The sequence below is a fragment of the Garra rufa genome, chromosome 10 (genome assembly GCF_049309525.1).
Source record: "Garra rufa chromosome 10, GarRuf1.0, whole genome shotgun sequence".
Taxonomy (NCBI): domain Eukaryota; kingdom Metazoa; phylum Chordata; class Actinopteri; order Cypriniformes; family Cyprinidae; genus Garra; species Garra rufa.
Genome location: NC_133370.1, coordinates 39,376,069 through 39,393,237, shown reverse-complemented (window position 1 = coordinate 39,393,237; position 17,169 = coordinate 39,376,069). Strand labels below are relative to the sequence as shown.

General features: G+C 40.7%; 1 protein-coding gene across 2 annotated transcripts; it reads right to left on the bottom strand.

The window, feature by feature from the left end:
• Nucleotides 1-104: 104 nt before the first annotated feature.
• On the bottom strand, nt 105-7,819 carry pter (phosphotriesterase related). Of its 2 annotated transcripts, none has more exons than XM_073848713.1 (5): nt 7,799-7,819; nt 6,379-6,822; nt 5,046-5,311; nt 4,705-4,845; nt 105-2,844 (listed from the first exon to the last, which is right to left on the bottom strand). In XM_073848713.1, the coding sequence occupies exons 2-5, from the start codon at nt 6,808-6,810 to the stop codon at nt 2,634-2,636; spliced, it is 1,050 nt and encodes a 349-aa protein (XP_073704814.1). In that variant the 5' UTR covers nt 6,811-6,822; nt 7,799-7,819; the 3' UTR covers nt 105-2,633. The 2 variants fall into 2 exon arrangements, with proteins under 2 accessions (XP_073704814.1, XP_073704813.1); XM_073848712.1 differs by lacking the exon at nt 7,799-7,819 and adding an exon at nt 7,586-7,772.
• Between the last annotated feature and the right edge of the window lie 9,350 nt (nt 7,820-17,169).

Genomic DNA, 17,169 nt, shown 5'->3' with positions numbered 1-17,169 from the left:
CATTACAGAATGATCATACATCTCGACGCATGTTACACACAAATTAGTTTTTAGAAAAATCACTGTGATTTAGAAACAAAAAAAATCTTACAGTGTAACACTGGTGGTTGTAGTATATTTATTGAGAGATTAAGTGGCATTAAAAAGCATCATCTGACATCATTCCAGTCCATACAGTATGTGCCTACCTTACACAGACACATGGCTAATCTGAAGAGGCTGTTAGAGTACCCGCCATTAGCTCGGAAGTACAGTTGGATGACATTTCTTTAATAATTTCTCATTCTTCATATTCTTCATTACATTTAATACTGTACCGTTTTATATCAGTGTTTTCATTTTAAAGTACTATCACTGTCTGGTACGTGCAGTGTCCGCAAAAATTGTGAATAATAAAATATACTGTATGATTTGCATGTGTGTATACATTTGCTCTACATATATGGTGCAGTACAGCAATCAACATATGCAGCTATGAAACCATAGTCCTTGACTTGATTATATTTTGGATAATATTTTGCTATTCATACAATATACTAAGGATGCACCGAATGCATTTTATTTGGCTGAAATGAGCAAAAAAAGCTCTTTTGGTGTTCGCCGGAAAAGTGAAAATGCAGAATAATTTATACCGAACAAATTTAAAATAAAATAAAAGTCAACATTCATAAATGTTAGTATTGTAATTTTAGTTGTTCTGTATATTAAAATAAAAAAGTAAGTCAAAAATAACGATAACAATAATAACAGCTCTATTAATATTAATGTATTACAACATTCTCCTTTGCTCAGCAAAGCTGCATTTATTTGTACATTAAAAACACATGCCTGATTCAAGAACAGGGTCTTAAAAATGGCCAAAGAATATTATTTTACAAACATTAACTTTAAGATAAATTATACTTTGTTGGTAGGCTATAATGTCTACTAGAATGTTAATGTCCAGTGTCAAATAAATATTTTTACATTGTTGTTTTGTCATTTATTTTTTCTTTAAAAAGCAAAACTGTAAAAAAAAGCACCTTTTTGCTATTTAATGTATGCAATGGTGAAAAGAACTGGTAAAATACATTGGGAAAAAACACGAAAAACAGTGCTTGGTAATCGGCCTTCAGTCCGGTGTTTCATTTTGTTCGGCTTCAGCTTCAGCCAAGAATTTTCATTTCGGTGCATCAATACAATATACGACTGAAAAATGGTAGTTTTTAGCTATATATTTGTTAGCTAAATGCTTAAAAAAGATAAATGAGAGGAAATTAGACTAGATAAGTTAATATGCCAGCACCTTATAAGTAACTTATGAATGACTCCGCATGTTCTTTAAACATTACCTTGCTGGTACCCAGGAACGGAGCACCTGACAGTGTCATTATTTTACTAGAGGAGTCACTGTGAGCGGCCACCTGCTTTAGAGAAACGTATCTCTCCGTCCTACCCAGTGACCTGTCACAACGCATGCCTTCAAACTATTAGATGTGCCAAAGCAAACGTGTTCAGCAAGCAATCTTACTTTTAAGCATATGGTCATATTCAATCACCACAGTACTAACAGTCAGCTGTTGTAAAGAGGCTTTATGTTCAGCATTATTTTGCTATTAATTGGTTGAGATGTTTGCAGCTACACAATATGTAACACTGGACCACAAAACCAGTCTTAAGGGTCCATTTTTTGAAACTGAGATTTATACATTATGTGAAAGTGGAATAAGTTTTCCGTTGATTTATGGTTTGTTAGGATATGACAATATTTAACCAATCTAGAATCTAAGGGTGCAAAAAAAAAAAAAAAAAATCGAAATATTGAGAAAATCGCCTTTAAAGTTGTCCAAATTAAGTTCTTAGCAATGCATATTACTAATCAAAAATTCGGTTTTGATATATTACAGTAGGAAATTTATAAAATATCTTCATGGAACATGATCTTTACTTAACAGCCTAATGATTTTTGACATAAAAGAAAAATTTATCATTTTGACCCATACAATGTATTTTTGGCTACTGCTACAAATACACCCGTGCTACTTAAGACATAAGGTTTTGTGGTCAGGGTCACATAAAAAAAATTTGTACTGTTCTACTTTTTTCCATTCTCTATGGCTTAATTGTTGAATTATGAGTTGAATTATTAGTCTAATTCATAACATTTTCTTTGTAAGCTCATCCATTTTAAGTAAAAAGTGGCTATTATCCATTACTCAGAGCCATGTTTTTGTTTAACCAATTTTTCTTGTGGTGAGAGAACTTTGACCGATTGAAGACTGGTGAATATTTGATTTTTAAATTTGAGCCCAAAAACAAAAAAAGATATTAATTAAAGCAGAGTCTAGTTAGTGTTAAACTTAACATGTGAGCTATGCATCCTAACTCTGCTATCTCTTAAAAATAAAGGTTTTTCTTGGCATCGATGGTTCATTTGACTGCATAAAAGCTTCTTTATAGTGGGAAAAAAGGAAATGGTTCTTCATATTAAGAAAATATTGCCCCCTTGAGAAACCTTTTTTTAAAAGAGTCTATAAATTTATGCTCACCGAAGTAAAGAATTTAGCACCAAAATCAACTGGATCACAGTGTTCCTAACACTAAAAATTAGAAATCAATTTTTGGTATGTTAATCGATTTTTAAGGCAGCTGGTTTATTTAAAAGTCAGCCATTGTTTAGGATTCTCTATCAGTATTTTGTCCACCTGGTTCTGAGTGATATCTCGAGACAGCATTTTGGGAACAATATTTTTCAAGATGTGGCTGTAGCCATGTCCGCCATACTTGGTCAGTCGGTGCTTGGTGTGGATATCGTGGGCAACCAGGATTCTGTCTTCATAACCTTCCTTGATCAGGAAAGCCAAGCTAGTGGAGACAAAATTACACTCAATGATCTATTGACATTATATACAGTGGCATGCGAAAGTTTTGGAACCCCAATGTGAATAATTTTAAAGGGGTCATCGGATGCAAAACTCACTTTTCCATGTTGTTTGAACATTAATGTGTTGGCAGTTTGTGTACACAATCACCCTACAATGATAAAAATCCATACAGTGTTTTTTTTTTTTTTTTTAATCTTTAAAAGTAATATCCCCTTTTTAAAATCAGGTCATTCTCAGCTTCTTGTTGGTGTGACGTCACACAAACAGAGGCCGGTCCCACGACAGTTGATTGACATGAGCGCCTTACCTTAGACCCTCCCTCACCGAGCTGAAACAGTACGACTCCGATCGCCATTGTGTCAACTCAGGTGCAGGGGAAGACAAAAATGTCCCAGATTGAGCGATTGCGGTGTTCTGTTGTTGGATGTAATAATGAACATAGCAGTCGTCATTTACTCCCGACATCTGAGCCATTTAAGACGCAGAGGATTAACGCTACTTTCGTTTTTTTGAAAGGAAAGGGCCGATCCCGAACTACATATGCATCTATGTTCGTGCAAATCATTTGTGATGTATAAGGGTTTTTTATGCATATTTGCAAATGGCCTTTCTTAATAATGGGTTGGTTAGCAAGTTCTGCAGCTAAACACGGCTAAATTCGGCTAAAGTAAACATTACGGCTCGTCATCCCATAGCAGAGAGGGGCGGGGTGAGCAGAGCTCATTAGCATTTAAAGCTAAATTTTAACCAAAGTATGTTATAGACCCTAAAGAATCATATCAACTTGGAATATGGGCATCTGATGACCCCTTTAACAAAATAAGAGAGATCATGCAAAATGCATGTTATTTTTATTTAGTACTGTCCTGAGTAAGATATTTTACATAAAATATGTTTACATTTAGTCCACAAGACAAAAAATAGCTGAAATTATTAAAATAATCCCCTTCAAAAGTTTGGAAACCCTTGGTTCCTCATACTGTGGTTACCTGAATGATCTACAACTGTTTTTATGTTTTGTGATGGTTGTTTATAAGTCCCTTGTTTGTTCTGAACAGTTAAACTGAGCACTGTTCTTCAGAAAAATTCTCCAGGTCCTGCAGATTCTTCAGTTTTCCAGCATCTTTTGCAGCAGTGACTGTACGATTTTGAAATCCATTTTTTCCACACTGAGGACAATTAAGGGACTCAAACACAACCATTAAAAAAAGGTTAAAACATACACTGATGCTCCAGAAAGAAACACAATGCATTAAGAGCCGGGGGGTGAAAACTTTTGAACAGGATGAAGATGTCCACATTTTTCTTATTTTGTTGAATTTTTTATTTTTTTTCCCCCATTTAGTATGCTCTCCAGAAGCAAAAGAAGATACATGGGTGTTTCCCAGAAGACAAATTAAGTACAATTTAGTTTGATCTTCAAATTTAAAAAGTTTTCACCCCCGGTTCCCAACTTTTCCCAAAAGTTCTCAAACTTTAACTTTGAAGGGGGTTATTTGAATAATTTCAGCTATTTTTTGTCTTGTGGACTATATGTAAACATCTTTCATGTATAATATCGTACTCAGAACAGAGCTAAGTAATAAATAACATGCATTTTGTAAGATCTTTTTTATGTTGTTAAAATTATTCACATTTTTACAGATTCTGCAAGGGGTTCCCAAACTTTCGCATACCACTGTAAAATGGATACTCTCATTAGATTTGTGCATTAACCAAATTGGCATGTTTATAAAATATAATCACATACTAATTACCAGAAAGAGAGAATCAGGCAGATGTTTATGATCTATCTACTGTAATGTAATGCCTGCTGTGCTTGCTGGATGCAGATACTTACCTCCGAACTCTGTCGCTGTCGCCAGGCATGTCAACATTAAGGTTGAATGGGTAATTCAGAATCTCTGTGCCAAAGAGGTCATATTCAAGGTAGCTCCCCATCTTTGCAAACTCCAGCAATTCTTGCTTATCATATATGGTCCTATAAGGGAAACACAGATTGCTAAGTGCACTTCCAGTGTTTTTTTTATTTTTTTTATAAAGACTGGAGGAGTCTCAGTGTTGGTGATGTTTGTCATGTGACCATGATGACGTTTGTTTATAGCCTACATTAGTGAGTATCATGATGAACAAAATGTGTTAGAATGCAGTATATGCAGGTGTTTTCCTATTTCTCCTTACCTGTCAAGATGAGACATGACTGTTTTGGAGATATCTCCACCTGCTTCTTGCAGAATGCGGATGACCTCCCCAGGAGCGGCACTGTTCCGTCCGGGGTGGATGATAACTGGGCAGCCGAGCTGAGTCTGAGCATGAGCGGTGGCTTGCAGGACCTTCTTCTCACTATCTGTGATTGGCCAGCCAGTACCGATCTCTCCAATCACACCACAGCGGATATCTGTGCCGTCTGCTCCATGGAGCACCTCACTGACAATGATATCAGTTAGCTTGTGGGGGAAAAAAAGACCAACACATCTGAGAAATAGGAACACTTTGAAAATAGAAAAGTTATCCGTTTCATCAACAATTTTACAATGTGTACTACCGATTAAAAGTGTGGAATAATTATTAATTTTTTGGTGTGTGTTTTCATTTTTCAGTAGTTCATCAAGTACGTATTTATTTGATAAAAAACAGTAATAGTGTTCAAATATCATTAGAATTTATAAGAACTGTTTTGTATTTAAAAAAAAATGAAAACAATTACTGTGATGCAAAGCTGAATTTTCAGCAGCGTCAAATGAAATCATTCTAATATGTTCACAAAAAACAATAACAATAACATTCATTCATCCATCAGAATCCATCCTGGGAAATGAATCATGGTTTCCATGAATATATTAAGAGGCACAACTTTTTTTCCACACAAATAATAAAAACTATGGATAATAATTGAGAACCAATAATAAATGATAATAATTAAGCTCAACAAATCAACATATCAGAATGTTTTCTGAAGTGACGCTGTGTGTGATTGCCATCACAAGTTATGTGACCCTGGACCACAAAACCAGTCTTAAGCAGAATGGTTATATTTATAGCAATAGCCAAAATACACTGTATGGGTCAAAACTATACACTTTTCTTCTATGCCAAAGTTTAAGATCATGTTCCATGAAGATATTTAGTAAATTTCCTACCGTAAATATATATATAAAAAAAATTTGATTAGTACTATCCATTGTTAAGAACTTTAAATGCAATTTTCTCAATATTTAGATTTAGACCCTCAAATTCCAGATTTTCAAATATTCCAAATATTGTCCTTTCCAAACAAACCACAAATCAATGGAGAGCTTATTTATTCAGCTTTCAGATAATATATACATCTCAGTTTCAAAAAAATTGACCCTTATGACTGGTTTTGTGGTCCAGGGTCACGTATTTTATTTATTTAATCAAATAAATGCAGCCTTCTTCTTCTTCTTTCAAAAACAGAAAAAAAACCCCAGAAAACATAACTATTCTAAACATTTGATCAACAGCGTAGTCACAACACCACACACAAACAAACCTTCTCAACGGTCATTTTTCTTGTCTCATCAGAGTGGGTCACGTCCACATAGTACCCTGCTCCGGCTATGATATGCACATCCGTCTCTTTAGCCAGCTGCTGCAACACAGGCAGATTTCGGGTGATGCCCGTGGTGGTGTTCTCCACTATAGATCCTCCTCCTGCTTTACGGTAACACAACAGCTCTTCCTTCACTGCTTCGATCTCTTGATTCAACAGCAGGTTCTCATGGTGGCTGTATGGATTCTGCTGCAACCAATGAAGATGCTTCATCTCGATGGGAGCTGTAGAAAGACCCTTGTCTCCAGGTGCTGCGGGAACATGGCTGCACTCAAATGTCATCGTAAGGTGTTCGTGGGTCATGGTGCGGCCCAGCTGATCGGGCTCTATCAGACCCAGCACTGTCTGGACCTTACCACTCTGTTGAGGCATGGTTCTGTAATCCTGTGCAACAAACAGTTACATGTATTACAGTAAATAGGGTTGCAAAGCAATATAGTGCCTGTTAAGCATTTTTCATGTTGCACTGACAACACAAATCTATATTTTGCAGTATATGATATTATTGCAGTTCATGCATAGTTGAAAGAATAAATATTACTTAAATATATACTATAATATATATATATATATATATATATATATATATATGTATATACATAAAATGAAGAACACGAAGTGCATGTTTAATTGTAGGCTACTGTAAAATTGAGGCATCTTGGCTTGTGTTAGCTTACGATACGCCTTGGTGGTTCGGACTTTGCGCTGATTAAAGAATACAGACTTGCTTTATTGCAGTACAGAGTTCCAAATACAGAAAACATAAGCAAATTCACTTGCAATGCATGCATTATGATGCTCATTCTTTCAAGATTATCACCAGTTAGTATATATATGTATGTATATGTACACACACACACACACACACACACACACACACACACACACACACACACACACACACACACACACACACACACACACACACACACATACATACATACATATGCAACCGCATATATAGAACAGCATTCATGTCACGACCCAAAACTGAGCAGACTGCGAGACTTCCTCAGTAATAATTGTTTAAAAAAGTTCGCGACAACAAACAATAAGCATGCAATGTCACTAGCTATTGTTTATAAATCACAAAACGTGACGCAGTTATTGATTCATAGCGAACAATAAAGGATAAAGTAAACAAGACCTGCAAGCAAGTTCAACTTCCAATTTGCAGCAATGACAGAGCAGTCAGTCACAGGCTCTCGCGATTTGATGTAGCCTATATATCGCGAGACTTGATAGTACCTCTACATTCTTTGCTCAGATTTAAACACGATAAACAGAAGTGTTGAAAGCAAAATAATTAAATCAATTAAATTAAATAAAACAAGGAAATAATTAAGAATGAATGCAGTACCTCTAACTTGAAGATGTGGATAAATTTAGACGGTTCGCCTGTTTTTAAACTTTGAAGCGCTTATGCCACGCCCCTTTCTGTTCACTGACGTTTGTGACAAGTGTACTTCATTATATAAGGGCTCTTTATGTAAATCGGACTCGGAAAATACATCCCCACTCAAGCGAATGCCTTAAGCAAATGAAGCCTGTTATTATGAAACACTACATTTGGAAAATATTTATCATTATGAAGGCGAAACTCCATTTCGGTTATAGCCTTTGCCATTTTTAAACAATAACGGCAGTGTTGCAATGAGAATCGGTGGAAAAAGAACTTAAACCAGTTTAGACCAGCAAATCAGGTTAACGTTTTCCTTACAAAATTTGAATGGGTATTTTTACTATTAATTATTTTGTTGATTTAATTAATGTATTGATTTTGTATAATTTAATCTGTATGCCCTGCTGCTATTTTTACAGCCTGATGGTTGCCAGATGCACATGAGGCATATTATAAAACTTGGTAAGTTTATCCTTTGTTATTAGAATCACATTAACTAACACAAATATACTTTTCATACTGAGAAAGCAATTTGTATGCAACAAAGTGCACATACATGGACAGCTCGATCTAACCATTGATCCATGATTTTTGAACTGGCATGTTGAGCCCAGATACATTTTCCCTGTGCAAGTCTGATGTAACTAATAGTGACAGGTCCTGGGGAGTTATCTGACCGGGGATTCGTGTACAAAATTAGTCCTGAGAGAGAGGAGGAAAGACTATTAAGTATCAACCCACTGCAAATTGCCAAACAGCTGTGGGCTTCTCATGTCAGTTTTAATTAATCCCCTATTTAAACATAAAAAGCCAGCACTCACTGTTAGTAACAATATTTATTAGAATCAGCAATCTAATTTTTCCTATAATCTTGATATGTCTTGTCATTTGTCATCCTATTCAGCTTTTAATCTATTCATTTGCCAGACAACAATACACTGTGTATGATGAGATGACCTCCACAGACATTGTTGTCAATATTGTTTTTGATAGTGTACAGCCACAGAAAATAATAAAAAATTCCTTCAAAGACTACAAGATCCATATGTCCATATTTGGAATAAAGGTATGATGTCTCATTAGAGTTGTCAGTGATATAACATTATTTTTAAAGATGTGGGAAAGGTAACCAATGGCTTAGATGAGTCACTGGCCCTTATGATGTGAATAAATTCATAGAATAATCCAGATATGTTTGCTATATTTGGTCCTGGGAGAAGACCTCAAGAACGTATCAAAGTGAGTGTATAATTAAAGGTATAGACCTTTTTCCTGAACACGGAAGTAAGTCCGACTCTTAACTGAAAGAATGCTTTGCATTTCCGGTCTGCATTGTTTCTAGTCACATTAGGGTATATTCCGAGCTAATAAACTGATGTTAAACATATTCAAATGTTTTTAAAAAGCACATGGCTCCATAGCGCCATCACTTGGCAATGTCGCAATGACCGTCATTTGTCAGTGCCTCACTTTAATGAGTGTGTAGATGACACGAAGCAGCCGACGTTAGCTACATTAAAAACAGTTGGACGCTATTTGAATGGGTTCCTATGGAAACCGGAACAAAAAAGCATTCAATCTGACGTTAGAATTCGTAATGGCGGCGCTCATCGTTTACTCAGGAAAAAGGTCTATAGCACATCCAAAAATTAAAATTGTCATCATTTACCTATTATGCAAGCTTTATGCAATTCAATTTTCTCCATTTGTGTTATGTATTTGAGTAGAATTACTGAAGGTTAAAGGAGAAGCTCACTTCCAGAACAAAAATGTACAGATAATTTACTCCCTTAAAGGCAGCTTCAATGGGCTCTAAACAATCCCAGCCGAAGAAGAGGTTATCTAGCGAAACAATCTGTTATTTTCTAAGGAAAAAAAAATAAAAATAGAATTTACATATTTTTTTAACTTCAAATGCTCATCTTATCTAGCTCTGTGATGCACATGCATACTGTGTAATCTGGGTCAATACAGTTAGGGTAGTTTGAAAAACTCCCATCTTATTTTCTCCACTAACTTTAAAGGTGTCATAGAATGCATTTATACAGTATTTTAAATTGTTCTCTGATATCTACATAGAAGATATATGGTTTATAAGGGCAAAACTCTCCAGAAACAGTTTTACAAATCCATTTACAACCCTAGGATTTGTCCCTAGAATGAAATGGTCTGTTATTACCTTATGTGTAAGGTTCCTGAAAAATAATGAGGAGCTCTGCTATGATTGGCTGTCTCACAGAGCGGCTCACTCTCACACAGCAGTAAGGAAACACATGGAGGAAAATATACAGAGTTTGAGCTGCTATTAATATGCGGAGCATTGAAACTGCCATTTTGAATGCACAATAACTATTTAGTTTCACTTTTGAGATCAGCGATCACACTTGCTCTGAGTAACGTTATACTACAGCGAAGTACTTACCACATTTGACAAGTTTAGGTGCTGGATCTGCAAATCATTCGCCATCATCAGCACAGTCATCTCTCCTTATGCCAAGTTCAGACTGCACGATTTTCAAAGTAGTTGCGTCACAGATGTTTTCACACTGCATGACTATCTAGGGTAGCATTCCGTCACTGCTGTGTTCACACTGCAAGTTGGATCGGCGACAGGGGGTTTCACACGGCATGACTTCACAATATGAAGAATCGCTGACAACTTTGTCCCGGTCTGTCAAATTTCGTCTCACAACCAAACACACGCGAGAAGTCACGTGGAAACAACGCAAGTTCTCACGTGAGACTGTGATTATTATTAAAAATGGTAGCCCGCAAGAAGCTTGCCATACAAATTGCATGTGCACTCATTTTCAGTGAAAAGAAGAAAAAGAAACAGCCTTTTTCTGAACCGAAGCCATGCTAACTTCTCCCCCAACTTTCAGCTGGCCTTAATGTTGCTCTCTCATTGGCTGTAGGTAATCACCAATGTTATTCAGTCAGAACACATTTCAAACGGCATGATTTTGAATCGCAGTCAGGTCTAGATATTTAGCATGCCAAATATCTCACGGGTGTCGGCGACTCGTTGGTGATTTTCTCAGATTGCATCTTTGATAGTTCACACTGTGATTGTCACTCACGTGAACGAGCACCGATTTGCCTGTGATTTCGGGCATTTGTCGGCGATTTCTCAAAACCTGTCGGCGAGTCAAAATTGGGGCTAAAATCATGCAGTCTGAACTCGGCATTACTCTGTTTATGTGATAAGTGAAATCTTATGTACTGCAATGTGACAGGCTATAGCGCTAGCAAGAAGCTAACCATGTCCCTTCAGTGGCTCACCTTATCTTATTAGAATGCCTTTCCGTTGCTTTCTGAGTACAGACACCATCCCTGCACTTAACATCTCCCGCACAACCAGGAACATAACATTTATTCCCATGATTTACGCTATTGTCCTTTCTTTGTTTTTTCACAATAGCCTACCTGCAGAATGTCTGATGATTGCGCTATGCAAATGTTGGGGGCGTAAAATATTAATGATCTCGAGACTATTACGTAATAGTCGGTATTATGTTAGGATTGATCTATTTTTCAGTGGGCTTTTGTAAACATCAGATTTATATAAGAGGGAGGAAATGATGGTGTTATTCAACTGCTGTTATTCAACTATGCCAAGGTAAATACAGTTTTCCATTCTATGGCATGCTGCAGATGTCCGACCCATTGTTTACAAAGTTAACGTGCAAAGAAGGTAAAACAGCCTTTAAAAAAAGGTAAAACAACTATGTAGTACGATTTTAAAGTTGGAGGTAATAAATTGTCTTTTTTTTTAAGGAAATAACCAATCGTTTGCTAGATAGACTAAAACTAATACACACAGGAGTTCAAGGATGTAATGTAAACGCCCCCAACATGCTTTTGAAACACAGCTTTTGAAAACAGGTTTTAAAATGCAAGTTATTGTCTAATGCAAAACTACAAAAACTACAAAACAGGCCTGACATTCATAGCACAGCATTTTAATCCATGTGAAGGGGGATCGATTGGACAATATTGGACATCTGTACATAAAAAATGTGAAAGGAAAAACTTTACTGTTTTTAATATATTGTTGTCAAGTAAACATAGCCTTAAAGAGCCATACCAAACAGGGGATATAAATACAGAGTTTGAGTTATGAGGAACCAGCTAGACACTGGTGAATATAGTCAGCAACCGCAGTAACAAGTGATGTATGGTGTGTTCAAGTCATGTTGGGAAGATCGTATTTTACAAGTTGTATGGATATGAATGCCACACAATGTCGTAATTTTGAGTGAGAAACTTTCAGAGTTGGAGGAGTGTCAATGAGAAGGTACATTGCCATCTTGCTTTGACTGAAGTAATTTGAATACAGTAAATTATGACTTCCAAAATCGTAAATCACAAGAAAGAACTTCCTAGGAGGACATAAATGCAGTCATCAGAAACCAAGGAACCGCCGCGTCAGGAACAGAGGGCGCGGTTGCCTCCGCGTCCAGAACAGAGAGCGCAGTCGCCTCCGCGTCAGGCGTAGAGATAGCGGTCATGGCCGCGTCCTGAACAGAGAGCGCGTTCACAGCCGCGTCAGGAACAGAGGGCGCGGTCGCCTCTGCGTCAGGGACAGAGATCGCGATCGCCTCCACGTCCAGAACAGAGAGCGCGGTCGCCTCCGCGTCAGGAACAGAGAGTGCAGTCGCCTCCGCGTCAGGAACAGAGAGCACAGTCGCCTCCGCGTCAGGAACAGAGAGTGCAGTCGCCTCCGCGTCAGGAACAGAGAGCGCAGTCGCCTTCCACGTCCGGAACAGAGAGCGCAGTCGCCTCCGCGTCAGGAACAGAGAGTGCAGTCGCCTCCGCGTCAGGAACAGAGAGCGCAGCCGCCTCCGCGTCAGGAACAGAAGGCGCGGTGAGGGCCGCGTCAGGAATAGCAACAGCGGTCGCCTCCGCGTCAGGAACAGAGAGCGCAGCCGCCTCCGCGTCAGGAACAGAGAGCGCAGCCGCCTCCGCGTCAGAAACAGAGAGTGCAGCCGCCTCCGCGTCAGGAACAGAGAGCGCAGCCGCCTCCGCGTCAGGAACAGAAGGCGCGGTGAGGGCCGTGTCAGGAATAGCAACAGCGGTCGCCTCCGCGTCAGGAACAGAGAGCGCAGCCGCCTCCGCATCAGGAACAGAAGGCGCGGTGAGGGCCGTGTCAGGAATAGCAACAGCGGTCGCCTCCGCGTCAGAAACAGAGAGCGCAGCCGCCTCTGCGTCAGGAACAGAGAGCGCAGCCGCCTCCGCGTCAGGAACAGAAGGCGCGGTGAGGGCCGTGTCAGGAATAGCAACAGCGGTCGCCTCCGCGTCAGGAACAGAGAGCGCAGCCGCCTCCGCATCAGGAACAGAAGGCGCGGTGAGGGCCGTGTCAGGAATAGCAACAGCGGTCGCCTCCGCATCAGAAACAGAGAGCGCAGCTGCCTCCGTGTCAGGAACAGAGAGCGCAGCCGCCTCCGCGTCAGGAACAGAAGGCGCGGTGAGGGCCGTGTCAGGAATAGCAACAGCGGTCGCCTCCGCGTCAGGAACAGAGAGCGCAGCCGCCTCCGCGTCAGGAACAGAGAGCGCAGCCGCCTCCGCGTCAGAAACAGAGAGCGCAGCCGCCTCCGCGTCAGGAACAGAGAGCGCAGCCGCCTCCGCGTCAGGAACAGAGAGCGCAGCCGCCTCCGCGTCAGAAACAGAGAGCGCAGCCGCCTCCGCGTCAGGAACAGAAGGCGCGGTGAGGGCCGTGTCAGGAATAGCAACAGCGGTCGCCTCCGCATCAGGAACAGAGAGCGCAGCCGCCTCCGCGTCAGGAACAGAAGGCGCGGTGAGGGCCGTGTCAGGAATAGCAACAGTGGTCGCCTCCGCGTCAGGAACAGAGAGCGCAGCCGCCTCCGCATCAGGAACAGAAGGCGCGGTGAGGGCCGTGTCAGGAATAGCAACAGCGGTCGCCTCCGCATCAGAAACAGAGAGCGCAGCCGCCTCCGTGTCAGGAACAGAGAGCGCAGCCGCCTCCGCGTCAGGAACAGAAGGCGCGGTGAGGGCCGTGTCAGGAATAGCAAAAGCGGTCGCCTCCGCGTCAGGAACAGAGAGCGCAGCCGCCTCCGCGTCAGGAACAGAGAGCGCAGCCGCCTCTGCGTCAGAAACAGAGAGCGCAGCCGCCTCCGCGTCAGGAACAGAGAGCGCAGCCGCCTCCGCGTCAGGAACAGAGAGCACAGCCGCCTCCGCGTCAGGAACAGAAGGCGCGGTGAGGGCCGTGTCAGGAATAGCAACAGCGGTCGCCTCCGCGTCAGGAACAGAGAGCGCAGCCGCCTCCGCGTCAGGAACAGAGAGCGCAGCCGCCTCCGCGTCAGGAACAGAGGGCGCGGTGAGGGCCGCGTCAGGAATAGCAACAGCGGTCGCCTCCGCGTCAGGAACAGAGGGCGCGGTGAGGGCCGCGTCAGGAATAGCAACAGCGGTCGCCTCCGCATCAGGAACAGAGAGCACAGCCGCCTCCGCGTCAGGAACAGAAGGCGCGGTGAGGGCCGCGTCAGGAATAGCAACAGCGGTCGCCTCCGCGTCAGGAACAGAGAGCGCAGCCGCCTCCGCGTCAGGAACAGAGAGCGCAGCCGCCTCTGCGTCAGGAACAGAGAGCGCAGCCGCCTCCGCGTCAGGAACAGAAGGCGCGGTGAGGGCCGCGTCAGGAATAGCAACAGCGGTCTCCTCCGCGTCAAGAACAAAGAGAGCAGCCGCCTCCGTGTCAGGAACAGAGAGCGCAGCCGCCTCCGCGACAGGAACAGAGAGCGCAGTCGTCTCCGCGCCAGGAACAGAGAAAGTGGATGCCGCTGCCTTCCCGCGAAACACTGTCTCCACCCCCACCGCAAAGCAGGGGCACTTCCGCATATCCTCGGCGATACGGGCATCGCCAGGCAGGCGTAGATGTACTCAAAACATGCTGCCGACGCCGCCTCGAAAGACATCCCCTCCGTCTTGGGAGCAGAGAGAGTGGTCGCCGCCCCCAAGCGGGGGACTGCCGCCTCAAAAAAAATTCTCCCCGCTGGACCCATTTTTGAGGTCTGCATTCTGTCACGGGTAAGAAGGGAGGTCTGGGTCCAAATGCAGGGGAAGAAAATATTTAATCAAAATAATAACAAAACCAACAAAAAGGCCAACACGGCAAACTAAACATAAACTGAAACATAAACTGAACAAAACATGAAACAAGATCTAAGGCCAAGGTCAGGAACGCAAAAGTACATGCAAGACAAAAGACAATGCAGACCTGAAGCAGGAGTGAGAAGTGAGAGTTCTTATAGACCAGATAGTGAACAGCTGTGAGTGAAATCAGTGCTAATTACAAGACAGACGTGAACAATCAGGGGAGTGCAGTGCAAGGGGAACAGCGACCTCGAGAGGCTGAGGGAAGACCCACAGCCCCGATCATGACAATAACAACATACAATCGAATTGTTTTATCATTCATTTAAGGGTATGCACTTTATTAGTTATTATTATTGGTAGCACTTTATTTTGACAGCATTTTAAGACTAAATTTCAATCTATTGATTCGTGTTCATGGACACAAATTTTCCTTTTTTGTGTGTCACTCAGCATTCTGCCGTTCCACTATTGAGTTTAAAGGGGTCATCGGATGCAAAACTTTGTTTGAGTACAAAATCCTACAAAATGACCCTCACTTAATAAGAATAACATGCTGAAGTGTTGTGAGATCCATTAAGACTGATTTCTCCTAGGCCTTATGGACATATAAGTTGTGAGTGACACTTGAAGGAACAGCATCACATCCTCTTGAACCACTGTTTTAAGAATTGATCTTCCAGAATCTAGCAGTAGGTTTGGGGAGCTCATATTAGTCAATCTCTGCAAGACAGACATTTCAGGATAGGAGATGGATTAAAAATGAGCTCCCCAAACCTACTGCTAGATTCTGGATCTCACAACACTTCAGCATGTTATTCTTATTAAGTGAGGGTCATTTTGTAGGATTTTGTACTCAAACAAAGTCTCTGAGAACCTGACACATTGCTCTTCTGGAGACTCCAGAAAGGTTCAGCTCTGGAAAATGACGTCGCTGGAGACTTAATGGTTTCTGATGGGTTTTCACCTAATTCTTGACATTAATTATTCATTCTTTTGCAGTTAATAAGTGTCTTTTTTTCTCCACCTATTTCTTCTGACTTTGCTGACCCAATGAGCATTTCGCTGCCCAGTGGTCATTCCTTAACTTTGCTAATTCTCTGCTAATTATTACTGCATCCTTCTCATGCGCATGCAATAATTTTTAAATTTTAGTCTGAGTTCAATCTCTTTCTAGGCTCATTTTATCTGGAAAAAGAAAACATGCCTAATAATTCAGCACACCTGAATGTAAGGAGTTTCTGACTTTCAGCCTTCCCAGACAATTATATATCACTTATATATGATTAAATACAAAACCAATAGTAGTTATTAAGGTTGATGTGGTTTGGGATTGGTAAAATGTAAAATATGATCAGAATTTCAACTTGCCTAATAATTCAGCACACAGTGTATGTAAATGTCTTTTATGTGAAATATTTTATTTAGGTCAGTATTAAATAAATAATAACATGCATTTTGTATGATCTCTTATTTTGTAAAAATAATTAACATTTTGCAGATTCTGCATTTGAAAAAAAAAAAATCCTGACTGGAAACGGTTACAATTTACATAAAATATTCTAATGTAAATAAAAACTTTTATGAGTATTGACTTGATATTTCATTGATAGGATATATTCGCATAAATTCACATTTTTTGCAATTCTATCATATGTTTTAAGTTAAAAGATGCAAATGAATTAGATGGAAGTCTGTCTTTATCTTTGTCAGAGTATATTATAGAGACTAACAATACTGAACAAAAAGAAAGTGATTCATGGGATATTCCATTTGAGAATGATGGACCTATTTTCTTCAACAGTGTGTAAAATGTTTTAAACATACCTTTGGACAAATTCAAGAGTGCTGGAGGCTTCTTTAGGATACTGCAAGTTAAACACATACTAAGCAGAAAAGGTAGCTGCCACTCCATTCAAAAGATTGTTGTGGGGCCCTTCACAATCGTTCCTTCAATGGACATCATCCACTTGTCTGCGCTTAGTGGCTCTCCTAAAATGCATTAACACAATATAACTAAAAGAGCACTAGAAAGCTGCAGGACAGGAGCAGGAACAGAAGGAAACACAAGACATCAGGGAGGTAACATTTAATGACCGACAATGAACTGAACAAAGGCAGGGGAACAAATACAGGAACTAATGACAAACACACAGGTGAAAACTCCTAGGGCAAACAAGGAGGGCGTGGTCATTGGCAAACACAAGGGCAGAATCTGGGGA

What these genes read in the sequence shown, in the direction of transcription:
- pter (XM_073848713.1), bottom strand. Translation starts at nt 6,810, where the DNA reads ATGCCTCAACAGAGTGGTAAGGTCCAGACAGTGCTGGGTCTGATAGAG. An exon ending in GAAAAATGACCGTTGAGAAG is followed by an intron (nt 5,312 to 6,378) that starts GTTTGTTTGTGT and finishes TTCCCCCACAAG; the next exon opens with CTAACTGATATCATTGTCAG. An exon ending in GACAGCGACAGAGTTCGGAG is followed by an intron (nt 2,845 to 4,704) that starts GTAAGTATCTGC and finishes TGTCTCCACTAG; the next exon opens with CTTGGCTTTCCTGATCAAGG.